Source organism: Anoplolepis gracilipes, chromosome 12, assembly GCF_047496725.1.
Source record: "Anoplolepis gracilipes chromosome 12, ASM4749672v1, whole genome shotgun sequence".
Classification (NCBI taxonomy): domain Eukaryota; kingdom Metazoa; phylum Arthropoda; class Insecta; order Hymenoptera; family Formicidae; genus Anoplolepis; species Anoplolepis gracilipes.
Window position 1 is genome coordinate 4,705,634 of NC_132981.1, and position 27,923 is coordinate 4,733,556.

General features: G+C 31.9%; 4 protein-coding genes across 5 annotated transcripts; 1 reads left to right on the forward strand and 3 right to left on the reverse strand.

Annotated features, from left to right (window-relative positions):
• The first annotated feature begins 724 nt into the window (after positions 1-724).
• Positions 725-4,215, forward strand: Spt3 (Transcription initiation protein Spt3). The gene is made up of 8 exons (XM_072903320.1): positions 725-975; positions 1,054-1,169; positions 1,259-1,507; positions 1,592-1,673; positions 2,467-2,694; positions 2,795-3,109; positions 3,190-3,377; positions 3,453-4,215. Exons 1-8 carry the CDS (start codon positions 939-941, stop codon positions 3,588-3,590), a joined length of 1,353 nt encoding a protein of 450 aa, XP_072759421.1. The 5' UTR covers positions 725-938; the 3' UTR covers positions 3,591-4,215.
• Positions 4,092-7,135, reverse strand: LOC140671748 (WD repeat-containing protein 91). The gene is made up of 8 exons (XM_072903318.1): positions 6,922-7,135; positions 6,499-6,763; positions 6,291-6,406; positions 5,861-6,048; positions 5,459-5,774; positions 5,253-5,374; positions 4,516-5,173; positions 4,092-4,435 (listed from the first exon to the last, which is right to left on the reverse strand). Exons 1-8 carry the CDS (start codon positions 7,039-7,041, stop codon positions 4,286-4,288), a joined length of 1,935 nt encoding a protein of 644 aa, XP_072759419.1. The 5' UTR covers positions 7,042-7,135; the 3' UTR covers positions 4,092-4,285.
• A 357-nt stretch (positions 7,136-7,492) lies between these two features.
• Positions 7,493-15,335, reverse strand: LOC140671670 (uncharacterized). Of its 2 annotated transcripts, XM_072903173.1 has the most exons (5): positions 13,358-15,333; positions 11,403-11,605; positions 10,824-11,174; positions 10,107-10,187; positions 7,493-9,696 (listed from the first exon to the last, which is right to left on the reverse strand). In XM_072903173.1, the coding sequence occupies exons 1-5, from the start codon at positions 15,174-15,176 to the stop codon at positions 9,496-9,498; spliced, it is 2,655 nt and encodes an 884-aa protein (XP_072759274.1). In that variant the 5' UTR covers positions 15,177-15,333; the 3' UTR covers positions 7,493-9,495. The 2 variants fall into 2 exon arrangements, with proteins under 2 accessions (XP_072759274.1, XP_072759275.1); XM_072903174.1 differs by lacking the exon at positions 7,493-9,696 and having other exon boundaries at positions 10,177-10,374; positions 13,358-15,335.
• Positions 15,336-18,757: 3,422 nt separating this feature from the next.
• Positions 18,758-26,436, reverse strand: LOC140671672 (uncharacterized). Its single transcript, XM_072903175.1, has 5 exons — positions 25,475-26,436; positions 22,521-23,336; positions 22,182-22,324; positions 19,511-19,722; positions 18,758-18,897 (listed from the first exon to the last, which is right to left on the reverse strand). Exons 2-5 carry the CDS (start codon positions 22,797-22,799, stop codon positions 18,773-18,775), a joined length of 759 nt encoding a protein of 252 aa, XP_072759276.1. The 5' UTR covers positions 22,800-23,336; positions 25,475-26,436; the 3' UTR covers positions 18,758-18,772.
• Between the last annotated feature and the right edge of the window lie 1,487 nt (positions 26,437-27,923).

A 27,923-nucleotide genomic window follows, 5' to 3' on the forward strand; every position in this document is an offset into this window, starting at 1 on the left:
TTCCGTTATAATCTTAGTCTTTTCTTAAAAAATATTATCTCGTCGATGCGCACAACACCGCGAGATCAGAAAATAGTGGTAGATGGATCTCAATTTATCTATTTATATATACTATCTACGACTAGATTTCAGATATTTTAGATAACGCAACTAATGCATCAGTTAATTACGATGAGATATACATACGTAATAGAAAATATATAATAATCATACATTTATGATACTTACGATGCACTTTGGCGCCAAAATGACGATGAAGTATCCGTAGACAATATCGATCAACTCCGCAAAAGCTCCGCTTGTCGATACAGCCGTTGTACACGTTGTTTACGTTTCAAACACTTCCGATAATTATTTGCGAAACACTTTCGATAATTCTTCGCGCGCGAGATTCACTTTTTAGACGGCAACAATTGCGAAAAAACGCAGAATGATACGATCTGTCGCGTCGCGAACGCGGTAAAATATCTATCGAAGGCTTGCGATTATCGAAACGTCATCGTCACTCGTCACCGCGCTATTTGCAGTCACGTGACATGATATTTTGACAGAGTCAACTTTAATTTAGGAGTGCGTTCGGAAATCTTATCCGCTAGAGTAACGTTTAATTGACCAATCAGAATAAAAGGAGCAAAGATTCTTCTTTGTCCTGATTGGTCAATTCAATATGACTATTCTATCCCACGTGTAGAATTTTTGAATGCATCCTAGCATTAATATCGTCCGAAGGAACATATGAGTAACATAACCTTTAAGTTGTGAGATCCTGTTTTTATTCAAATTCAATTTAGTTTTTTTTTACACAATATAAATCATTTTTATATAATTTCTAATATTTTTCAAATAGATTATTGATACAGTTATTTACAATAGATTAATGTTTTCTGTAAATAAATGTTTTATTATCGATGTAAATTATTTATAAACTAAATAAAAAAATGAATGAACGAGAGGAACTTACTATTTGTGTACCGGGTAATTATTCTTATCTGTTTTGAATGATTTAAATTTTATAGTCACATTAAACTAATTGTTTAATCAATTTTTTTACAGGTCAAAGATTATGTGTATCGGATAAATTTAATATAGCTGGACCTGGAACATACGAGCAGCAAGGTTATATTTATTCGAAACTTGCTGGCATTGTGAAATTAATAACAAACGATAAAGTTAGTTTTTGAAGTTGAAAAAGTAAAGCTATCTTTGTATTCTTTTGAAATGACAGACTAAATATATTTTTAAATGCATATTGTTGCAGACTCGTACAATTGAGGTGCATGGCATAACGGAGCAGAGTATCGTTCCTGCACCAGGAGATATTGTGACAGCTGTAGTTACTATAGTTAATCAGAGATTTTGTAAATGTAGCATCAAGTGTGTAGGTGACATAGTATTGACGAGACCTTATAGAGGGATATTAAGAAAAGAAGATGTTCGAGCAATTGACAAAGATAAACTAGAAATGTACAAATGCTATCGACCTGGAGATATTATTCTTGCAAGAGTTGTATCCTTTAAATTTCAAGTCCAGAAAACAGTTTACGCATCAAAATTACAGTTATTACTTTTTTTTTCCTATACTTTTTGACAGATGCCAATGACAGAAGCACATACTTATCAATTGAGTACTGCGGAAAATGAATTAGGAGTTGTAATAGCACACAGTGAAGAAGGTAAAGATTTATATTCAATATTATTCTTCTTGCTTTTTTTTAATAATAATTTATTTTACACAGGTGTAGCCATGGTACCAATCAGCTGGACACAAATGCAATGTCCAAAGTCTTTATGCAAAGAATTCCGTAAAGTTGCTAAAGTTGTACCAGAACATGTTGTAGCAGAACATAATGCTGAGCAATGAGAGACAAGTAATACATTATTCTCCTTATTGCAAAATATATTTTTGGCCATAAATCATTAAATAATTTATATGTAAAAAATTTATATAAGTAAACATTGTCATAAAACTTGTCTCTTTCATGTTGATGTTGGTGGAAATAATAGATTAATAATTTAGAATAATATAAGTAATAAAAGTTCTCAACCATTTCAATTTCAAATCCTTTTATTTATTTATTTTTCATTTAACACATTTATATAAAAATCATATGTATATATTCTATCCTTCTACACTTATATTATTATTTTATATTTTATTTATAGCTCAATAGCATGTGTGTGGCAGGTGGCAGCACTAGCAATCTATTTTTAGTCTTAGGTTAGTTTAGGTGTAAACATATTGATACATGAGTTTGTGTTTACTTTTTTGAAAGAGAATCCCATATTATATTCGGTGTCATTTGATTGAAAAGTAACATAATTAAACGAGAATGGCAGAAGCGTCATTTTCCAAACCAGCAGATACTGAAACATGGAATTACACTCAGGGTAAATGCTTTTAGTAACTTGTAAGGTTAGGTATTAAATCAAATTTAAGATATTTTCAATATATTCAAATATTTTTAGATATTCGACAAATGATGCATGGATTTGGTGATAGTAGTGAACCATTATTTGAATCTGCTAAAATCATAGAGGATGTTGTGCTGCAGCAAATGAGAGCAATTACCAGAAGAGCCTGCGAAATTGCTGATAGACGAGCAAGTTCGAAAAAGAATAATATTAACGGAGAGGACTTTATTTTCTTATTGCGTAAAGATAAAGTCAAGCTTCAGCGTCTTCTGAAATATCTTGGTTTGTGGGTTTAAATATACGTATAATAAAATTTTCTAATTATATACTAATCATACATCATTGTTCTTTTTCATAGAGTAATATATACTTTCATTTTCAGATATGAAAGAATTAGGAGGTTCAGTTCAAAAAGTTATGATGAGCGATGTACCACAAAATAGTGTGGAGTCTGAAGAATTGGACAATGTCAAGAAAAAGCCATTTCAAACTTTTCTAGAACAGATTGATAACACAGGTGAACTTCTTCAAAATTCTGTCACTATGGATGACATTAAACGACGTAGATGTATTCGTGCGGATATCGCAACTAGATCCATGGATGAAATGCGTTACATAAAATATTGCAAAGCACGTCGTGTGTCCTTTGTGAACAAGAATCGCCTAAGTAAATTCACCGATTGGGTTGGTTTAGATGGTATCATCTCTAAATTAATATTAAAACTGTTATAAATTTTTTATTACGGTATTTCAATTTTCATACTTTGTAATTTACAGGTGATATTATTTTGTCGAAACAAGCACATACAATTTTAAGTTATCTCGCGTATGAAACGGTTGCTCAAATTATTGATCTCGCTTTCTTAGTCCGACAAGACCAAAATAAAATGCATGGCGACGCCATAGATCGACAGCGACTCTATCATGTTAATCCATTTACATACAAGCCATATTATCATGGCAAGGTAGATATTGCATTTGTTGAAAAAACATAATTTAGTACAAGGTATCTATTATTCATTCTTTTCTTTTCTTTATAGAATGTCGTAACAAAACCGTTTACTCCGTCAGAGATAAATGAAGCACTTAGGAGGTATTGGTCTCCACAGCTAGGTATGACAGGTCCCTTTAACAGATGGTCTATGAGAAGATCGCATTTAAAATTCCTTTCATTGTAAATATAAAGGTGAGGAAAGATAGAAGCTCAAATAACTACTTTGAAATAATAATAAAAAAAATATATAATAAAATAATTTATATTATAATCTATATTATGATCCATTAATCTTATACAAATTGCCAAGAACTCTGGGAAATGCATAATACCTTCTATTCTAAAATTGACTTGTATTTATTGACATTTTCTTCATTTTTTGTACATGCCTTTTATTTTTCTAATCATAATTTTATATGACATTCTGTCTTTTAATTTTCTTTTTCTTTTTTTTTCTTTTTTTCTTCTTTTTTTTATGTTATAAAACCGAGTAAAATTGTCATATAGCTGATATAATTTCGGAGATTACTTATATGAGATTTTCCCTATGATTTCTGTACATATTACACATTTCATAATCCCTGATTGCTTTTTTCAAAGATAGAAGATGATTATTATATTACAGTACACACTACTTGTAACTATTTCAAGACGGGATACATTGTACTTTCCATAAAATATTCGAATTTCTTTTTATACATATTACCAACGCTTTGGCAATATACGTAGTATAATGTTTTAAAATCTAATATAATGTTTACTTGCTTGCCTCTTATGAGCTTAATATGAATAAAATAATATATCTACAAGATCTTTCATTAATATCATTAATAACTATTTGTCTTACGAATTTATACAGATACTAATTTTGTTCCTATATCATGGTGAGAGTAGCGTTGATACTCGTGCTTTTCCTTCCGCGCCTCCAGTTATGCAGGTTCCAGATTGATTGGCAGTCGACCAGTCGCAACATAGGGTACCCTTATGTCCGCCTAATTCTAAAATTTTTCCTTGTGCACCTGGTGGCATCTGTTACAATGAGACAGAATAAGTTATTTTACAACTGTAATCCAGCATGTTTATATTCTTATAGAATAACTTGTGCATACCTTATATATATTTCCTCCAGTCTGCGTGCAGAGTAACATATAACTACCGCTTTGATCGAAAGTAAATAGCTTTCCATGAACAGGATTCTTGTCGATCTTTATTTTGGTCTCCCACAAAATCTTTCCCGAGTGATTCAAGCTTCTTTGGCATAGTTTACCGTCCTCGCTTTGCGCGCATATATTTGTAAAGTCATTAATTAATTCTATATCAATTATCGGGCTAGAATGGCAGTTGAGATTGTCTATTATCTCGTTTCGCCTCAGATCGTGTATCAATATATTGCCGTTGGACAATCCCGTGATAAGTAATTGGCCATTATGATTGAACGTGGAACATAAAGCGGTGACATTCTGCTCCAGTGGCAAGGTTCTTTCAAGCTTCCTCGTTTTTATGTCGTATAGCATTAGTTTACTCTCACTGCCGTCGAACAACACAGAGCAGATGAATGTCGATTCCGTCGGATTACAGATTAAAGTGAGTATTCGAGAATTCTCGTGTTGAATATCCCAAAGCGTCTTGCAATCTCGAGTGTCATGCAATTGGATCAAACCGTTATTGTCGCCGTGTAAAAAGTAACGTTCATTCTTTGATATCCAGTCTAGCGAAGTAATAGCCTTGTTGGAATTCGCCGTAGCAGAAGTGAACGTAGTAACAGTCCTAATAAAAGCAATAAGATAGTAAGAATCGAATGTCGGTGTTGCATTGAAACAAGAAAATTACATAAACGTGTTATTACTTTGGCGAGGGTATCGGCGTCCATACTTTGATGATTCCATCGGCATCACCTGTCGCGACATATGATCCACTAGCATTACTCTTACATTGAATTATAGAGGTCTTGTGCTCTGTATACTCTTCCTGTAATTACGTAAATTATACATACAATTGTAAAATACATAGTAGCATAAATTTCTTGAGATTAGCGATTTTTTCTTTTTTTACCTGACTTAAAAGAATATAACTGAAATCTATCTTTTCCTTAGTTTTCCTCTCGATAGCAGTATCCATAGAAGAGTCTCTTTTCCTAGAACTACTTAATCTTGAATCACAGCTGATACTCCTCTTGGCGACTGCCTCGGACTTGCTGATCGAATTTACCCGCCCTTTCGTGTTTGTCCGTTTCGTCGAGCACATTTCAGGTTCCGCGATCTTTTTTACGTTTATCGCAGACTTTCTACTCAAAATTGGACTGGATCCACCACCTATGTTCCTTATGAGATTTCTTAGTGTTTTAGGATTTTCCAGTAACGGCGATTCTCTATTAATTAAATATCAACGATCAAGTTGAAAATTATAGATTCTTTTTACGAAACAGTTTTTATAGCAAATGTTAAAAATACGTACTGAGCAATGATATAAAAATCGTCCATGATAGGGAGATGTTGGGGTGCCGAACCTGGATTCACATCAGATATATTTTCTATCTTAACAGATTCGCTCAAACGTTGCCTCAGTATTTCATTCTCTTCTTGCAATCGTTTTAATTTATTTGTATCTTCATCTATCGTGAGTAATGTTGGTTGTGGCATACACTAAGATAACAGCATATTAAATTTCTTAATATCATATTTTATGCTATATAATTAAAACACACTTCATGTATTTTAACAGGAAAATGATAAATTAATCAAATGTTTGCATTAATTAAAAACGATTTCAATTGAAATAATCTGCATTTAAAACATTTAACTTTATTATTTGACTATCATTTAATAAGAAAATTAATTTTAGATATATATGTGTGTACAGTGCAATAAAATATCTTTCTACCTACTTGAAAAATTGTTGCTAGGAAATTATGTAAGGATACCAACATAGTATCGTGCCATTGCTTACTAAAATGAACGGAGTAAGTTGGATTGTCTTCGGGATTTTTGATAAAAGGAAGTGCTGTAATATTACAAAGCGTACAAATTATAATTTTATAACTTGCAATAAATTCAACTTGCGTTATAAATTCATTAAATGAATAAGAGATATACCAAACCACTCCTTCCATTCCGAGTGACCCTGTAGCTCTGGTGTCATTTTGGTAAAAAATTCCTGTATCCTATCTTGCTTGCCATTCACAGCTGCATTTACCAAGTACATTTTTAGCACAGCGTTCTCCAATTTTCTGATTGCAGGTGTAAAATGACTTTCCAATCGGCAAAACATTCTAGTATCCAAGTGTCCCCACAGTTCCCTCAGCGATGCCAGATCATAATTGTATACATATTGCATTAATTGATCAACTATTTTATCTACCTGTTTAATTAAACATATTTATCAAACATATTTAAAACATCTTGTAAATATTGCCAACTTTCAAATATTACAGCATACACAGTTTATGTAACAATATCTCTATCTATAAGATAACATGTCTTGTGTACAAAAACATAGATAAACATAAGGATTCTCACCCTAAAGCCTTTTTCCTTTTCCGCCTTTAAATCATTATCAAAGGCTTTCAGAGTCTGACTAAAACCTCTAAAAAGCAAGTACTCTTTGACCAATTCATCTACATACTGTACGTGAGACATTTTCCCTCCAGTCTCTTTGAAATGTCAATCGTTCGCATCAGTTGACAGTTGTATGTTGTCATCCTTTGGCCATCTTATTTCCTCACTGGAAATGCAAAATGCAAACAGCAACGTTCTAGTTACATATGGATGCAGGATTGCCAACAAAAGGCGTTGAAATACTAAAAATATATTCGAACATATATCGATTAACTTCTCATTTGAAAATTCGATTCTTGACGAAAAGCCAAATATGTAACTGCTTTAAATTTCTAAAAGAAAATCTATAACAAAAAGAAATCTGTTAAAAAAGAATCTATATAAATTATTTTTATATTATTAAAAATCTCTTTGTCTTATATTTTATAATCCATCGATTTTTAAAAAGTACAAACGTATTTAAAAATAAAAAGATGATAAAAAAATATATACATATATTTACATATATTATACACACATGCTGTTTTATTATTCTGTCATAAACGTTTATTTGTAGATAAATTCAATAATAATAATTACAGTATTTAAATATCTTATTATTACAGTGGTAAATTTATTATACACACTTAATTCTTATAATTTTTACATGAATTTTCAACGAATAAGATCATAAAAAGCCACATATTCATTACACCGTCTATTTTTTAACATAAAATTCAGAAATTAAATTCCTGCTAAACAAAGCCATTAATTATGGATTAAACCTTATCACATGCAGGAATTCTTGCCGTATCTATCATAAAAGTTCAATAACTAATTTAATTTTATTTTTGAAAAGGCACGAGTATTTTGTCTTCATCGCGGAAATCGAAACTCTCCCGTCAAGCTTTAATCTCTTCACTGTTACAAGGACGTGTCATATAATAGAACATTTATAGAAAAAATATAAAAGAATAAGAGAAAATGATAGAAAATTGTTGTATGTAAATTTCAAAGAATTCGAGGATTAAAGAATTTTCCTACATTTTTTCTAGATATTGAATTGAATTCTCGATTAAATAATTAAATGCCTTTTTCTTGTACAAAGAAAAATTTATCAAGGACTAATTTTCTTTCAATCCCAACGGGAGAGAGAATCGTAGAATAATTTGCAGAAAAAGAAATTAGGCCATTGATCACCTCTCAAATTTCACATTTTGCATATAAAAGTAAACTCAAGGAAATTACATTTTGATGAACTACAGATAATATACAAAATACTTAAATTTCCTTACATTTATTGTCAATAGACACTAGACTACGAAAAAGAAATCACGAGATATATTCTGACCCGCGAATATATTTGGCAAGAGCGCGGCTGCAAAATGGCGATATTTCCTTTGTTCGATGTTATGTATGTACCTTAAGAAAAATAGTTTCTCGCAATTTGTCGTATCAATAATTATTACTACTGGAGATATCGCACAATATAACAAACATTTAATTTACCGTAGATTGGAGAATTGCTCTATCTGCCAATGGTATTGTGAAATAATATTATATATAATGATAAATAATAGAAAAACGTAACAAATTTTTTATCTTATTTTATACACATCTAATTATACAATTATTTTTTTACAATGACATAATTATAATTAAATTTTATAAGGCAGAATTATTTTCTTATTTTTAAATTCATACTCAACTTGCAAAATATTAATAACAAATGATATTCCATTATACCATTGGCATGATTTTTTGTAATTAAAACTTCTTTTTCACAAGATTATCATAAATTTAATATACGAGATTTGCCTGGCGAGACATCATTTAAATACATTTGTGCGTATTGTACAATTTCATTTCGATACTTTCGTTGGATTACGCACATTTGTTTTACACGCAAATTTCTATCGAAGCTCATCATCTAGAATTTCAACTCTTCAGGCAACTCGTTGATCGCGTGATAGGAACGATACGATTAGATCTCCAGTTTAAAATCGTTATCAATATTTTTTGCGCGTTTCAGAAATATATACATTTGATCACGTTTATTCGACACAATCTCAGCGATAGACGGATGTGTAATAGCGTATAATGCTTTAAAAATTCTTCTGCTGATGCAGTCAAAATGCTTGGAACCGTCCTTATGCCAATAGCAAAAATCTAAAGATTTCAGAGTCAAACTTCAAAATATTGAGTCCCATAACACAGTTTAGAGTTTAGCTTATTGAAAAGAAGTAAAACTATCATTAACATTAATTAGGTTTGACTAAAACATACATCCGAATTCAATCTTGAAAAACATCAAACATTCCAAGATCAGTTGTCAAACTTCATATATCTCATATGTAAAGACGGCACACCTCGAAGGACGACGATTGTTTTTCGCGAAGCTTGATTTTGCGTGCGTGCTGAAATAATTACAATGTATCCCGTGCGTTGTATAAGCAAACAATTATTCTTTTAGACCGAAGAAACGCACGCATATTTTAAGAAATGAGCGAGCACTCGGTCTGGACATGTAGAAGTTTCTCTGAGAAAGAAATGCATCTACAGATCGACGTCCTCTTGCTTAGCCTTGGGCGCGATCTTCTCGTTGCTTTCGGACTCCTTCATGCTCATGTGAACGTCTGCGACCTCGACCGGCGGCGGCGGTGCTGGTTTCACCGAGTTGTCATCTTCGGCGACTTCGAAACCAATTGTGGCACCAATCTTTTGACTCGCATGCTTGAATGAGTCTGACAGCATCACCTGATAGCGATACAATCGGATTAATTCAATTAGATTAATAAGCACCATTTTCTTGATTCATAGTTGCAACATAGTTTGTTTTAATCGTTATAAATCAACACAATAATATATGCGAATAAAACACTAAATGTAAAGAATATTAGTTACAATTTAATTGTTGAACTTATTATCGCTAATTAAAAATATATACTCTTTTTGCAATATCTCTCAGATATTAACTAATATCAAAATTTGTCAACATAAGAACTGTTTTATTTAGAAATGAGGATCAGAAAAAAATTAGAACGTATATATAATCAGTTAATAATACTAATAAAAAATAATTTTAATATTATTCTGTATAAATATTTTATATATTTTTTGTAAATAAGAATATAAATACAAAAAATATATGCAAACTCTTTGCTCACCTGTACGACATTGATGCACATAGACGTGAGCGCCAGGCCGAACACTAGGTATACTATCGAACACATCATGTATATCGGGTTCTAAATCAATCAATCAATCTGTGTTAAATTTTGCGAATTATGGATCTCGATGAATCACAATGGATTTGTAAGTTCATTAATACGAAACGATTTGCGAAAGAAAATAAGCATGTGAAAAATAATGTATAAATGTACGATGATATACAGTTTTTCTTCAAGAAAGTTTTTGGATGTTGAAGCTTACCATCTGTACGCCACCGTGAAAGAAAAAAAGAAAGAAACACTAGAGTAATCGTTTATTGTATAAGATGAAAAATCATGGGATCATAAATTCGAAGCGACAAATTCAAAAGGACGCTAAGAGCAAATGAAATAAAATTCGCGAGCTTGAACGAGGATCGTGCTGTCCTTATGCAAAGCAAACTAATATCATAGCAAGTGATAAATCATTATTCATGTACTACTTGAATGAAATATTAATTAAGTAATATACCTTATTCAAGGAATTTTAGTTAATTATTATTAATACCTTCATTTCGTATGATTTATCTCTCTTGATTTATACTAATCATAAACATCTACAAATCGCTATGAAGGAACCTAACAATAAGTATAAATTTTTCTACAAATTTTACAAAGAGAGATATTGACGTCATGGAGAATATTTGATTTGACTGATATTCACAAGATAATCACCTTTGGCACGTAATCGCCGAAGCCGATAGTGCTCATGGAGATGAAGACGAAGTAGAAACTCTCGAAGAAGTCCCACTCCTCCCACATGTAGTACAAAGTGGCTCCAATGAAGATGTAGGCCAAGAGGATGATAATCGCGACCGAAATCGGTAAATTGAATTCATCGTCGATAGCAAACGTCGATAATGCTGGTGTACCAGGCGTGTCCGACGCGTTGGCGTCCAGATTGAGGACCGTTTGTTGTTGTTGCATCTGCTGTCTTTGAATCTCCTCGATCTCTTCTGGATTTATTTGCGACGGCCGTCGAAACTTTGCGAGATCGTAAACGAGTTGCACACCTTTCATAACTTCCTGCGAGGAATAGTGGACAAGATAAAATTATAATAACTCTAGATTAATTAATCAAGCAATTAAAAAATAATGTATAATAAAAATAAATAAAAGATACTACAAATTCGAAATATTTAAAAAATTTTCAAAAATTGTCAAGTTTAATATTGTAAAAGAAATTCCAATATAATTAAATTAATTTCCCCTTTGCCTAACAATATTTTTTTAGGCATTTGAATATCGTCTCACCTGAACGGGCACAGTGCGACGGACCTTGCGACAGCTACCAGTGTAGTATAATCTTCTCACGAATGCCCACAGGAACTTTATACCGCGCGTAAATAACTTACCAAAGTCGGCCAAGATAATTAAAAACATCGGGATACCGAAAATAGCGTATACGATAGTGATGGCTCTTCCTGCATTCGTACTTGGTGAAATATGTCCGTATCCTAAAATTAAAAAACTTATTTAAACCACAGCAATATAAATATATTACAGTATAATATCATACATTAATATTGATATTCATGCATTATATTTCCTTATAATATTCTGAAAAAAAATTCAATATAAAATTGATATTGTATATACAAAATTTATATTTTACATAATATTTAATTATCATACGTGTTTAAATTATATTTATTTAAGATTATAAAATGCAATGAAGTGTTACATTTAATTTTAAAACGCATAATATATAAAACAATATCTCTCTCAACGGTCATAATTTATTTTGTTTGCATTGGTCTTTTGTTGAATCAAAAGCAACTCCTTTACGCATGATTAATCTAAGATTATTCAGCACGTAGCAAGTCGACGGTTGTTTTCTCGTAGATTTGATGACTTTGGCTCGCAAAGTCATCAAATCTACGACTTTTGGCTGGATCAAAGAAAAAACAACCAATCTGACTACAATTGAACAATCTTATTGATACGATCGTGCCGTTCAGACATACTCAACTGTGAGTTTACTATTTCATTGGAAAAACTGACCATTGCATAATACGAGTCAATGACGCGTCGAGCCTTTTCCTCCGATCCAAATTTATCACGTTCACCTGGTGATCTAGACAGTACACATGTACTATTCGAACGAATCGGAACTTAAAACATTGAGTAAAATGTATTGAATTAATTAATTAATTAAAATATTTTATTCATTATAATATGCAATTATAATAAAATTATATTATAATAAAAATAAAAATTATAATATTATATTTCGCTTCATTGATTTTAACCAAAAATAATCAAAATAGACATACATTAATCAAATGAATTTGTTTAATTAGTTTTTATATCCGCAATGTTTCTTTTGATAGATTACTATCGGAATCTAGACAGCAGAGTTGCACTGCATTCAGAAAATCAATACAAGACGCATAAAATGTTTTACGTCAAATAAAGCACGAAACTTATTCACAAATTTTCCCAAGGTAGATATATCTATGTACATATATTAACTTTGCATGACTTTACTATCGCAACAAAGTATATTTCACTAACATAACGTCCTGTGGAATATTAAAGCCAATTGTGCCAACGTCAGTTAACTTTAACGTGATTATATATTCGTCTCTTTTCTCAGAACTTATCTGAAAGAGATGAAGATATCATTACTAACGAGATTAAAATTAACTGACGTTGAAAAAGCCGGCTGTTAAATTAGTAAATTATTTTCAGTACTAACTATAATAGCAATTTAATAGCGAAATTTATTTTAATAAATCAGAAACTTTTATATCTATTTAAAGTATGCTGCTTTCTTTCGTTAAAAAACTCTTGGATAATTAAAGTTATATCAAACAATAACAGAAACATATAGTTTCTTACTAATTGTAAATTACATATTAATTAATAATTAAATTATTTAGTTCTTGAAAGTTTCAACATTTTCAACATTTTTGTACTTTGTAAAATATTATAAATACTTTACAACAAAATATTTAAAAAAGAAACAGATATAACAAAAGAGTATTAAAATGTGTTTTAATTCGAGAAAATTTATTTATGATTAAATTTGCATAAAGACACATTCTTTTCTTGCATCATTTCTTATTAAATACTTTCAAGCTTAATAAAAAATTAAGAAATGGTGAAAGATATATTAGAAAATGATCCTATAAAGAATCGATCTCCTCAGCGCTCAGGAAGATTATTTCAACTCTTTCCTTCCCTCCCTTAAAATATTTTCTCACCGATGGTGGTGATGACGGTGAGACAGTACGCGACCGCGTTCAAGAAACTCCAGCTCTTTTGGCCGCTGTAACTGTGCAGCCCGGCTTCATGAGCGGTGTGAAGCTGTTCTTCGAACTCCATCAGCTTCTTACGCGCCATGCTCTTCCAGTCATCCTCTCTCAAGTTGTGACTGTAATTCCATAAACTATCCAAAAAGTCCCTCTTCACGCGCTTGACGCCGCATTTGTAGAACGTCTCGAAGGCGCCCTCGACGAACCGGAAGAGGAAGCCACCAAGGCCGCAGTAGATCATTACGAGCAGCAATCCGGCTATGCAGCGATTACGTAGCCGTTTGATGATCGTCGTCTCTCGTGGATTTTGTGCGACAAAGACCTTGAATTCGCCGACAATGTCTTTAAGTGCTCTAAAGAAGTCCAATAGAGTAATTTTTTCCAAAGCTTCCTGCTTCTCTGCTTTGATCTCTTCGACTTTCGGAGTCGGTTCCGGTTCGTCCACAATCTTCTCCTCCACGATATCTTTATTATCCTCTTGTTTCCTACGCCAGAAGAACATCGAGGAAAACCATGATTTTTTCTTCTCGGAAGACTTAGCTGCATCGGAAGACTCCTTTACGTCTTGCACGATCTCCTCGTGTTCACTCTCGGTGTATGGCAGACTGAACTTTCGCTTTCTCAAAAAGCTAGTTTCAACCGCATCCTGAAAGACATCTGGGACCTCTGGATCCAGGATACTGCGCTCCCTCAACATGTATTCTCTCTGAGCCCTCGCGAAGTCCTCGATTAGACTTTCATTGCTCAGCGGAATGATCTGCTTTCTCATTTCAATCGAAGATCTCTTAATCATTCGCTCTTCAGGTTTCTGTAAGACGGTCTCGCTCTTCTTGACGTTTTTCAAATCCTCATCCGTGTCCTCAGTTTGACTGTAAGGTTTCGAACGTGGTTTCTCGGTATTATCCGTCGTCCGAGACTCATCCTCCAACTTTTGTCGACTCGATGATCTCTTCTCTCGATTGTGTCTCTCGGCATCCCTCTTTTGGATTTCCGGATCGTTGACACGACTTTTTCCACTTGTCTTCTTTATCCTAGGCCTTGCTACTTCCGGCGACTTTGTTCTCTTTTGACTCGACTCGCTCTTTTCATCCGCATCGCTAGAATCCGTTGATCGATTGTATCTCTCGACGCGTTCCTTCGACTTTCTTTTAAATCGTCTTTCGACTTTGCGAACTTCGACAGGTCTGACAGTCTCGCCATTCGTTTCCTTAGGTGTCTCCGACGTCTCCTGGGTAATTAGGTTTTCCTTAACTACTTGAGCAATCTCGGGTTTGACGACTTCTCTCTTCGTGGTACTCTCATCGATATCAATCTTGTTTATTGTTTCAGTGGTCTGCTCTACCAACTGCATGTTGTCATCAACCACTGCGTCAGTCTTCCCAGAATTATTCGCAGCCGTCGTGGACTTGGCAGCCACTTCAGCGCGTATGGCAATCATATCATCCATATTCGCAGACTTCCTCGCGTCAGTTCTGTCCTTTCTTCGGACAGGACGCTGCTCCTGGCGAACATCCTTCTTCTTATCTTGGTTCTCTGGTTCTTTGGTAGACTCCTCTTGTTGCTGTTGTACCAATTTGTTTTCCTTCTGCTGCTGGTCCATCTTTTCAGCCTCTTCGGCCATCCTTTCCATTCTGGCGCGCCTTTCCTCGTCTTCGTCGTCCGAAGTCTCCATGCGCGACGCGGCGCCTCTCGACGAGGGATCGGGCGTCTTCTCGCGCTTTCTGGCGGCCGCCTTGCGACGCCTGTGTACCGTGTAACTATCCTCCATCGTAGATCTTCGTCGTTGTCGTTGATGTTCTTCGAGGGAGACTTTTGCGAAGGAAAATGTACTCGACACGACCGCGAGACCGGTCCCGACGAGATCGGGACAGAAATAAAACGGAGGCTGCTCCCACCACCATCATCACCACCACCACCACCACCACTACCACCTCTGTCGGCATCGCGACGCCCGCGATGTTTGCCGCCACCAGCGACGGCGGAACCGGATGACCGGCTTTCTGCCGCAGCGGATATCGAGCGACGGCGTCGCGCGCAACGCGGAACTCGTCGCTTTGGCGTCGCGACGCCACGCCTGCATCCACCGCAACCCGGCTGACCTTTGCGCTGCGCCACCGAATTCGTGGTGTAGGTAGGTCTGACCTTGTGACCCCAGTAACCAAGAATTCAGTCGGGCGATCAGCTGGGGATACGTCAATTGTACAAATGTCACCGAAAAAATAAATTTTTCAAAACGAAAAAAAAAATTTCGAAAATGAAAAACACGTGTTAATCAAATATTATTTTAATAAACATATCGAAAATTTAATTGTTTTATTCATTAAAAAAAAAGTAAAAGTCAACATGAGAATTATAACAATTGATTAAATAGCAAGCATGAAAATAGCTGTATAATATACTATTACAGTACAATTAAAGATGAGCGATACTTTGTACTTAAATTTAATTAATTATATGGTAATTTGTAGATTGTATATACCCTGTACATACTTCGTATTGTATGTTGTAATGGAATTATTATGATTGCAATAATAATTGAATCTAAATGTATGGAACAAATTAACGAACCAAGATAATAAACTGTAAGAAAATTATGACAATTTAGAAAATGATTATATATTTATATATTATGTAATAGTGATTTATTTCAAACGAATCGATTAAGCAAAATAAAAACAGGAACAGTAATAATTTTGAATTAAGCTCAGTAATTAAAAAAGGAATAAGCTATTGATATTTGCATTGACAAAAAATGGCCTCTTGAAGATGATATAATATCGTTTTATAAAATATGTAGATATCTATCTGCGATCAAGTATTAAGAGAGATGATTAACAGAGTTAAATTAAAATATTGAAAAAACTTGTAAACAATTTTCATAGATGTATATATAAAGTGAAAAAAATTCAGCGATTATTATACGATATGTTCGAAGAATGTTTAACTTATAAACGAATAAAATTTTTTTCAAGAAGATAAATAATTTACATTCAAATAAAATTCTTGGATTAAATATTGATACACATTTTATGCGGATCTTCCTCATTTCGTTAACGATTCGGGTCAACCACCATTTATAGACTAAAAATATAATTCGTAGAAACGTATTTTCTTCTTTACTACACTCAACTAAAATAGTCCTGCGTATTTCCAACGTGCTTTTATTGTTGCAGCAATGCTGTGCGATACTCATTTATAACTATCATCATAATTAAGATGAAATTAGATAAGAGTATTTCGTATTTCGCGAAACGCATTTGTATACAACTTAATTAATCTTGACATATTAGCATATATTTCAGAGATTGATATTTTAATTTATTATCTCATAAAAATAAAAAAAAACATGAAATCAGAATAATTATATATAATAATTATTTTAATATCAATAATAATCAATCAATAAATAATAAATATAATAATAATATAATTAATTATTTTCCGTTTTTACATTATTAATCAATAAATTAATTCTTATTTATTAGAGAAGAAAACTTATCGCAGATAATGTGATACATCTATTTATACGTTTATGCATCAACATATAAAACAATTTGAACATTTGACATTATTTTGTCGCGTATAGCTTTAATTAAAATTAAACAATGGATATCCAAATATTCCATTCAAATATTCATATTCAATCAATTAATAACAAATTAATTAAGTTAATCGATGTGTAAATGAATCGATCTCCTGTGATATTTTCCATTCGATATTACAACGTGAGTCAAGTAAGTGCGTTTAATTCGGTCACACGAGAGAAAACATCATGAGAGAGCATCTATAGCTCTTTGTATCTCTATCGAGAACTCAAAAACACGCCTTGTCTTTCCACGAGCATCTTACTCATCTTCTTTTCCGTTATATAATGATAGAACTCGAAATAGTATGCGTGGGCACTACAATGTCGTCGATTAGAAAATTGCATGCACGAATGTGTACAATATGTTCGAGTTGCAGAATTTATAAAAAGTATTACGCGTATCTCTCTTATCTGCAAATATATTTTATATATTTATAATAGAAATATGATCACACATATAATGTTGTGATGTTTTTCTCGATTATAGATGTTTTAAGTCGATTCTTCTATATACAGAATAAGATTAATTGGACTTTTTATTCAGTTTTATTGATTTGTTAGCGTCAAACAACTTTGTACGTAGATATATGCATTTATTCGAGCGTATATAAATGACACGTATATGTGTTTGTGCATCCGTCAAAAATCACAAAAAATCAATATTCCTGTAACCAACTTATGTAAGGTTTTTTAATACTGCGTGTTATTTTTAACTTTCATGTAATATTTATTTATTTATTTATTTATTTATTAAACGGAGATACAAATCCCTTTGATACAATTAGAAATCAATACAGCATAGATAAGACAAAATAAAACAAAAATAAATAAGAATAAAGAACAAAGAGAAAAAAAAATAAAACAAAAGTAAATAAAAATAAAGAACAAAGAGAAAAAAATAAAAGGAAAACTAAAAAATAGAAAAATATAAAATTATAATTTTAGATTGTCACTACTATAAAGAATCTAACTCTCGATAGTATGAAAAATTTTAACAATTTGTAAAACAATTCCACCAAAAACAGATATATAAAATTAAAATAAATACAAATAAATAATTGTTGTTTATTTTACGTTTTATTTGTTATAATTGCTCTCATGATTAAAATGTTAGTGGAATATCATTTTCAATGCAAATTTTCAGTATCTATTAAAATCTATCAATATCTATTCAAATTCTCTGTAATGAAAATGATTACATTTTAATAAATATTGACATTTGTAAAACTGTAATGTGTCAATGAATATTTGTCACAGTTGAATATAACGTACTATATAGCTCACGTGCACATATATTACATATATTTTTGCGCAAAAGAGTAAAAATTGCAGAGAGCACGTACTAAACTGGGTCACATAGTCGATAGCGAATTTTTCACAAAAAAAAATCTGCGAAAATGTATTATATTTTAATACATTTTATGTTGATTCATTTTATTTCATATAAAATAAATAATAACTATAATTAATTTATAAATAGGTAAAGTATATCGAGTTTTATATTGGTATCTTATTTCTCGTAACTAGTTTATAATACCTGCATTAATAAAAAAAATGTTGAAAATTTAATATTCTTCTTATGCAAAAATATTAATTCTGCTCGCGTTATAAATAAGAAAGCAATAATTCCTATCTCTGTTTGTATAAAACATTGATACGCGAAAGAGAATTTTTTCTATTAATGCGTTTCATTGATAATATAATGAAATCATCTTTACACAAAAGGAATTCAACAGGTTTGCATTTAAATCAATGCATAACCCAGAGCTTTAGATATGCTATAAACCTACGTAAAAGCAATAGAGCACTAAAATTGAAATCAATCGTGCTGCACATACGGCATTATTGATGCACGTAGTGCAATACACAAGTTCCTTCCATACATAGTTTATCTGCGAGCATTCTGTCATTCGCTTGGTAAGGCAATGCAAGATAAATAAATCCTATCTCATCAAGGCACGCAAAGATAAATAAAAATAACTTCCGCGAGCTTTTTACGAGCGGGACGCAAGTTGAAATATAGTTATAAAATGTTCTGTCAGAAATTGTGATTATCATAATAATCGTGTTTCGCTCGGCCCACTCGGCTTTCCTGCTCTTGACGTGTCCGAAGATATGTCTCGTACAAAAACTGCTCCATTTTTCAAGAGGCATATATCACATAAATATCCTTCCATCTATTTCTTTATGCGAGTCAAGATTAGGTTTGTTTTTCGCCAAGGAAAATATACATTCCGTAAGCCTCATATGTGTATACACATATGTGTGTATTAAGAATATTTTGACAGAAATGTGAAGATGAATTTATTATTCGATATAGCGATAATATTATTAATAATCTTACATATGTAAGAGTATATTGGAGAATCGTTTCTATTAAAATTAACAAACTACGTTTGTATAATGTCAAACGTATTTTGTTAATTTTGTCACGACCGGGATTGCTAGTTAATTGCTAAAGTGGCGAACTGCCAATGAGCGATTAGATCAAACGGGACTAGAAATATTCTACTCACCGATGGTCGTGTAAATCGTGCCACAGTAGAACACGGCATTCCAGAATGTCCATACTTTCTGACCGCGGTCCGTCAAACCTCGTTGGAAAAACTCATATAGATCTTTCTCGTACTCCATTAGCTCGGCTTTTGCTCGTCCTTTCCAAAGATTTAGATCTGATGCCAAGACCGAGTCGTCGCAAAATCCTCGGATCACCTCAAGCGTGTTGTTTCTATCAAATAAAAGGCACTTAAAATGGCACAAACTAAAAGTTTGATTTGATTTCAAATTATCAATTATTTTACATGTTGTAATACTTAAAATTAGTACAAAAGTCACAAAAAATAATATAAAAATACAAATTGGCAAACGTTTACAGTTTATCTTGTTATAAAAAAAATTGTTTGTGCATTTAATATTAATTAAATAATAATATTTAAATTATTTTTTTCTCTTTTTTTTTTAGATTACTTGTTACGATACAATGTTTAGCAATTTATTTTGTAGAAATTTATGTTACCAGGTTTATTACTGAGTAAATTTAATAACCAATAAGTTATCTTCTTCACGTGTATAAATTTGATTATTGAGAATGACTGGTTTTTAATTTGTAAAACCTTTGAGAGAGAGAGAGAGAGAGAGAGAGAGAGAGAGAGAGAGAGAGAGAGAGAGAGAGAGAGAGAGAGAGAGAGAGAGAGAGAGAGAGAGAGAGAGAGAAAGTGCGTGAAAATTGAGAACAAACTTTGTTTTTGCAATCAATATGTTTTATCTGCACATTTTCAATAAAATCACGGCATAAACTTTGTCGTGTTTACTCGTCAAAACAAGATAAAACTTTTCTTTTGATATAGAAAGTCGTCAGAGTGATATTAATTAAAATTCTCGGATTAAATTAGTATCCAATAAATAAGGCACGTCTGACCAATAACAGAGTTCTATTCCAATCTGACATAATAGCGTTTATTATCACTGAAAAGACAGAATCGTTCTTAACCACTCCTTGATTCCGAGGGTTAATTTTAGGAGAAGCTTTCTAAATTTGTTCTTTACTCAAATAAAACAGTCCCGAGAGATACGCGTATTCTATAATTATTAATAATATTAAAGAATTATTATTTCCAAATGCTTTAGATTATTTTTGATTAAATTTAGGCTGCCGAATATAGAATAATATCTATTTCGCTGTCACGCGATTATAGCAGTCTTTACTCCTTGACTATAATTTCTTCTGACGAAAGACTTGACCCTAGTCTCATCTTCATTCAGAAATAACAATTTCTCGACAACCTTCCTTCATCTTATTTCCTAATATCGTACGTACGTAAATATATTATCTACAATTGCCAAATATCTAGTCAGTCTACGCTACACACCGTCTTATTGTATCTGTCACGCAAAGGCAATTTCTTATAGCTAAGCTGTCGACCTCTCGCAGTTGACCTGGCCTTCATACCAAGGTCGCCAAAGTCGCAATCGATTTTATAAATAGAAAATTACGGCAAAAATTATTTCACGGGTAAAAAAAAGCGCAAAATAATGCTCCCTGACGTGATAGGACAGTATAACGTAAAAGTGTGTCATGTAAATGTTTAATTTATTATTTCATGACAAGTGCGTCGCAGGTTAAAAAATTATCACAAAAATAAATGTAATAGAAAGACAATAACTTTCATGGAGAATACATATATTCGCATTTTTCACAGAAATGAAAAATTTTATCGAATTATCGAGTCACAGAAAAAAAATGGACCTTTAATGCATTCATTCTATCATTGAAAAATAAACTTTCAACTTGCGAAATTGATCCAGAAAAACGACAAAAGGGTTTTCTGGAATATAGAAATCATATAATAGTGTTAAAACGAGATCAAAGGAGTTTTGCAGATAATTTTATGCGATTAACCACAAAATCCAATACTAATTTGTATGGCGAACGATTGTACAAAACTATAGGTGTAGAGCTATTAGCGGGGTTGGATGGGAATCAGGAATAATGTTATCGACTACGAGATTGAATTGAAACCGCAGCAACTGTCGCGTTCGCTCACCTTGGCTTGTTACGTGACCAATAAGGATCAGATTAAAATTTCCGCACACATTAATTGTCGGATATTACGTTGCGGAAAGTCACCCGATGTATCGTTAGCACGTACTGAATAACAATAGCTTTTTATATCGCAAAAGATTCACTTTTGACTCGTTCAATTATCTCACATTTTTATAAGATTCTCAATGATCTCTTTTAATACAGTCCACTGCATCCTTCGGCACACGTCCATAATTATATTTTAATAAAGAAAAAGTAATAAAGCTCACATAATGACATATAAAAATCTTGAAACTTTGCTAGTTTTATTCTCAACATTAATTTTAGTATTCAGGAACTTTCGTTAAAAATAATGTCTTGTATTAAAAAAGGATAATTAATTGATAAAATATGTAATATTAAAATTGTACAAGTATAATTAATCGATAAAACACGATATTAAAATCACGTTAATCGGCTTAAAAAGTAACAATATAAATAAGTACCTGATAAGCACGTGCTTTATTGTTGATTCGTGCTTTATTGTTGATTTTTAAGCCGATTAACGCAAATTTAAAATTGTATTTTATTGTTTTTTGATGCTGACAATTTTATAAAATTGAGATTATGAATTTTATTCTATATTTATTTTAATTCTAACTTACCTCTTTTTCCAGATATCAAATCGACCAGAATCCTCATTTGTGCCCTCAACTGTAACGAAGATCATAGCTCCGACGACGCTGTATAGAAACACGATAAGGAATAAAAAAATATGCGTGAACCATCTTCTGCTCCAGGAACTGACCTGCACGAAACGTTTATTATTAGGTGCATTAACACAATTAAAAAAATAATAACGTAGTGCTTATACATATATACGTCAATACGGTAATAAATCAATGCTAATTTTTCTTTCTTGATAATTCTTAAAAAATCCTCATGTTAACTCTATTCGACATTGATAGTATCTAAAAAAAGAATACCTTTCTTTCAATTCTTACCTTTTCGTAAAGCCAAAAGGCACTCTTCTCTCCCACGCTGAGTCCAGACTTGGTCAGACCCTTGATACCCTTGAAAACGAACTCGCTGGCCCGATTGTGGTAGATCATCTGCGGTTGACCGGAAACTGGCGTCATGGGGATCGGTGTTTGTCCATATGGCGTCGGTACGTAACCCATACTCATTCCAGTCGCTGTCTGCGGAGCATAGTATTGTCCCGGAATCGGGAGTATAATCTTTGGCCTAGGCGGCATTTTTCGTACTCGCGGCGAGCTCGACATCTTTACAGTGGGTGCTGTTTGCGTTGCTCTGTGATTCTCAACCTCCGACGTGCAAGCGAAACATTTAAACACTTAAACACTTAAACGTACCTACGCGTTTCAATTTGCGATGATTTTCTACGAGCAATCCTCTCTAGTCATCTAATCACCTTCGACAGGGGATCTGTCACGAGAAGAAATAATCGTCCGACATTCTTGAAAGATGAATATCCGAGGAACGGTTTGAGCTTCCTGTTGCATTTAAGTTCACTTCTCGATTTAATCTTCGCCGTCTGTAAGGAACACGAATATGTCCCGTGGCCCGATTTTATGTGAAGACATATACAAATAGATAAGGATCTTAGAGTGTTTACGCCAAATCATTCAACAAGCGTGATTGCATTACTTACACCCGCGTATAAATTTATCAAACATATTAATGACTCGTGTCACTTTGTCCCCTTTTTGTCCCGTTTACTATTTCACAGATCTATGAATTTTATTTGAGTGCATATATAAATAGCTGGAAGAATGTTGGCAAGCTTTGAGAGCGAAATTCTATGAGAAAGATTTATCTCGTAAAGAGACCGTGTGGTAATCGCAGTGCTTTTCGACAACTTTACGAAAGAGATTATTCGCGGCTTCCAAACCGGTTGCAAAAAATCATTAATATTTAACTAAAAAACTGTAACTCGCTTAAAATATTATATACAATAAAAAAAGTTTTTCAAATAAAAGCAATATCGAAAATAATAAGTCGATCGCCGTAATAAACTTTAATTAAAAAGGCTTGCTCTTTATTTCTGAGATATTAACAGTGATACTCGTAGAATTTTTACTTTATAAAAGTATAGTCTTTAAATTAAAAAATTAGAATAAAAATATATAATATAATGTAAGGTAATATAATATAATATTATATTACATACATATAAGAAAATTAATTATTAATTATTGTACATATTATAAGAGAATAAAATTAATATATTAATTTATATATTATAAATTAATTGACAAAAGCATGAAAATTTCGTAGACTGTCTATTATTTCTTCTAAATATTTGTACAAAACGTAAACACAATTGTAACTTAACGCGATTTGGAAATTAATATTTAAATTTCAAGTCAGTTGTTATTACTACTATACTAATTCTTATAAAATATATACTATATAATTATATATACTAATTCTTATAAAAAATCATTTTTTAGCACTTATTGATAAATTTATCAAGAAAAAAACATTGCCAACTAAATAAAAATTTTTGCATATGTTTATAAAATTCTAATAAACTTTTGTGCAAAACTTAAATTAGATTTAACACTCGCTTACGTTTTTTTATTTCATTTCTTACAGTTGATTTTTAGGAGGCAGTCACCATCAAAAAGTTTTGATACTATTTAATTTTAATTTAAGAATTAAAAAAATTATTTTACATTATTTTTTAATGCTTTAATTCTTTTTATAATTTGTATCTATTTATTAGGTTTTTCATACAGTATAAATGTAAAGTGCTTTTTTTTTTAATTTTCATAGCTTTTTGCTTCTATTATAATCAAAACATTCTTTAAAAAATATTAAATTAAATATTCAAAGAAATAATTTAAATGTTCAAAGAATATTATTACAGACATTCGAGAGATATCTTTTCTAATAGTCAATAGTTATTTGCAAAAAAATATTAATTTCAAAGTTAATTAACGCGCAAACGCTACTCAGGAAGAACTGTGCCAATTGTAGAATACTTATTGATCTTGACCGCGCCAGGTATTTTGTTTATGATTTCGAATTTGCACTCTCGCCTATAATCCGAATCCTGTTTCTATCTAAAATTATTCGGACGACATAACACTAGCCGTAAGGTCGACGACCCTGGATGATATTCTAGCAATAGATAGTATGAATATGTGCGAACCACTCGATATAACGGATGATGGAAGAGTGTATTCTACAACTGCAACATCCGCATTTATAATTACAGTGTTACACAAACGTAATTAAGTAACTAGTATACACGCATAAATATGTAAATTATACAGAAATATGTTAAGCAAGAACACACTACGTGATTTACAGTTAAAGCGGTACTCTACATATACTTTGACATTTAAAATTCAATGCATTAAATAACATAAACGATATCACGATGCCTTGTACAGAACGTCAGCAATGAAACGTTATATAGAGTAAATACTGTCACATTGAAAATCTCTTCTGATATTTTCCGTACGTTGTGTACATTTCAATATTAAAAGAAAATTCATGTAAACATTTACGTTTTTATTATAAAAAATATAATTAAAAGTTTAATATAATTAGAAAAAACTCGAAATTTTAATACGAGTATGTGCGAACCACTCAATATAACAGATAATGACATTTCCCGATATTTGATCAAAATTATTTAATTGGAAATAATTTATTAAATTTGAAAAAATCTATTTCTCACAATGAATTTAATTTATCATCACAGACCGAAATATGTGCATTTAACAAAATTTTTTTCCTCTAAGTCTAACATAAAACTATTTTAAAAAAATTACTGGTTGTATAAGCAAACTAATTTTATACGTAATTAATCAAGTGTGACAGTGCAAAAACAAACGCGTAATAATTCAATTTATTGTCGTGATTTACAGTTTTAATTTATAAAAAGGTGCGATTGCGATGGTGAGTTAAATATGTAAAACCTCACATTTATCGACAAAACCGTCATAAAAGATACTGCATCCGTAAAAGCGATCTTTCATCCCTTTCGCAACCAATCGACTATTGCTATCGATTTATCATCAACCAGCGGCGAGCAAATGAACTCGTTTTTTTTCTTAACGACGCAAGACGATGCCGTCTTCTCTCAATTTTTTCTCTTTTCAGTCTGATAAAGACTAATTTCTTGATATGGTATTTTCTATCAAGTTCTCTTGTCTGCTGCAGAAAATTGCATTAAAAGATTAATCATCACTTTTTCACTAAACAAATAACTCCACTTTTTCGTAGCAATTTTCACATGTTTAAACACGTTTTACACAATTTTTACTTAAAAATTTATGTACACTATCAACACACATACATGCTCTCCCATGCGATATTTATTTTTATATTAAGCTTTATTTATTTGAAATTATTTTATTTTACTTTAATATATTTTATTATATATATTTTTTATCCTTATATTTTTTTAAATAAAATTCTTTTTACTTTCCAAATAAAACTACATAAAAATAGTCATTCTCTTCTCTTCGCGTAATCAAGTTATTCACGAGGAACGAGAGAAAATTACTGAGGGAGGTTGTCGTCGCGTATTTGCTCCGACGAGAAAGATGTCCCTTCTCACTTTCTCAACACGTATCTCTTTCGATTTCCTTCGACAATCCGCGCCTTCGTTAGTAATTTGACGCCGATCGAAGTGCAAAGAAAATATTTTTTCTTGCTTCGCGCTATTCCTTTCCACAGCATATGAAAAAAGCCACCTACGCGAAAAAAACAGGTTGAACGTCTTAAATTATTCTATCATCCCGGCGAGGTCTGTGATCCGGAAATGATGCAATGACGATTTAATAACGCGTGTCACCCTGATATGGGAGACGTTCAAGATTCTCCGAAGTTTCCGAGATGGTTCCCTTAACACACTTTCTTATCTCTATGATGCTGTTATTCTTTAATACCTCATCACGATACATTCTAACAGATTAATCTGCAAGTTTGTCGTTGTGTAATTTTTTATTTTTTTTGGTTAATTCGTTCAAAAACTTGGATCAAATCGGAAATGATTGCAAGACGTAATAATTATATTTTGATTATAACTTTTTGTCCGACTAGATAAGAGCGGATGCTGCCAAGATGCTTAACGTTATCATCTCCTACGTGCCTTCAATGGCAGCGTCGCGACGCCGACTGAGGAGCATATTCGATGCCGGAACTCGGGTAGCTTTGAAACCGGCGCTACGGACCGCAGGGCCGTATTAACTGCATATATATGTATATATAAAGCTCGAAAATAATATATAATATAAACTACGAACTTCCCTTAAATTCCTAACCGTATTTATAGTTACTCTATTAATTAATATTTTTGCAAACAAATTATAATTCCCTTAACAATAATGTTCAAAAATTTGATAAAACTTGTAAAAAAACTTTAAATATGCACAAGAACTTTCATTTAATTTAATGTTTTTAATACTTTTATATGAAAATGTTTCTTGATGTTATAGATGCATAAGTATTAAATTTAATTAATGAAATTCGCGGTTGTACGGGGTTGATCGAATCCTTTCGCGTCAACGGAAGAAAGGACTTGCGAATACTTCTAGATGCCGAGTGAGAAAGGAATACACTTTACCATTCTACTGACACACGCCATTGTATCGATTTCAACTGGTCTTTTGTCCGAATGATTCTTACACAATAGAAACGTTTATATGTATGTCAGCTGGACATTTTGCTGTAATGTAAAAGAATATTCTTTTATTTTTTTTGCACAGTTAGCACTTTAATTGAATAAAAACGTAATATCCCAACCTCTTTATATTTGTTCAACGTAACTGAAAAACATTCCCGACTACATGGACTATTTACGCGTAGAAAACAATTATCTTATTGTCTTTAAAAATGAAAAGCTAAAATAAAAAAATAAACGAGAAAATAATAGGCGGAATTAATGCACAAATTGCTAATCTGTAATTATTAATAATTACGCTAATTTTTATAGAATTGAGTAAACTTGGTGCAATAAGAGGAAAGCAATATATTATTTAATGTTTTATCAAATGTCGACTTTTCATATCAATTACGTTTCCGATACAAATCTTTCTGATAGTGTGTGAACATATGAACGCAATTCAGCAAGATCATAATTTAATGACAATGTATATCAAGTTTTAATTAAGCTTTTCTTTCATTTCTAAATATAATGACAGGTAGTAATAATGAATCGATCAAATCGTTTCACACGGTTTTTCGTACTAAAACGACATTTTAATGAAATTATAAGTACATCCATAAAAGGTACATATATATTTTTTACTGTTATAAATTCTTCTATAAATTTCCATTATTAATTTTATATTTAAAAAAATATCAAATATTTTGAAATTTTTAGTTATTTAATATATCGGAACAATCACTTTTAAATAAACAATTTT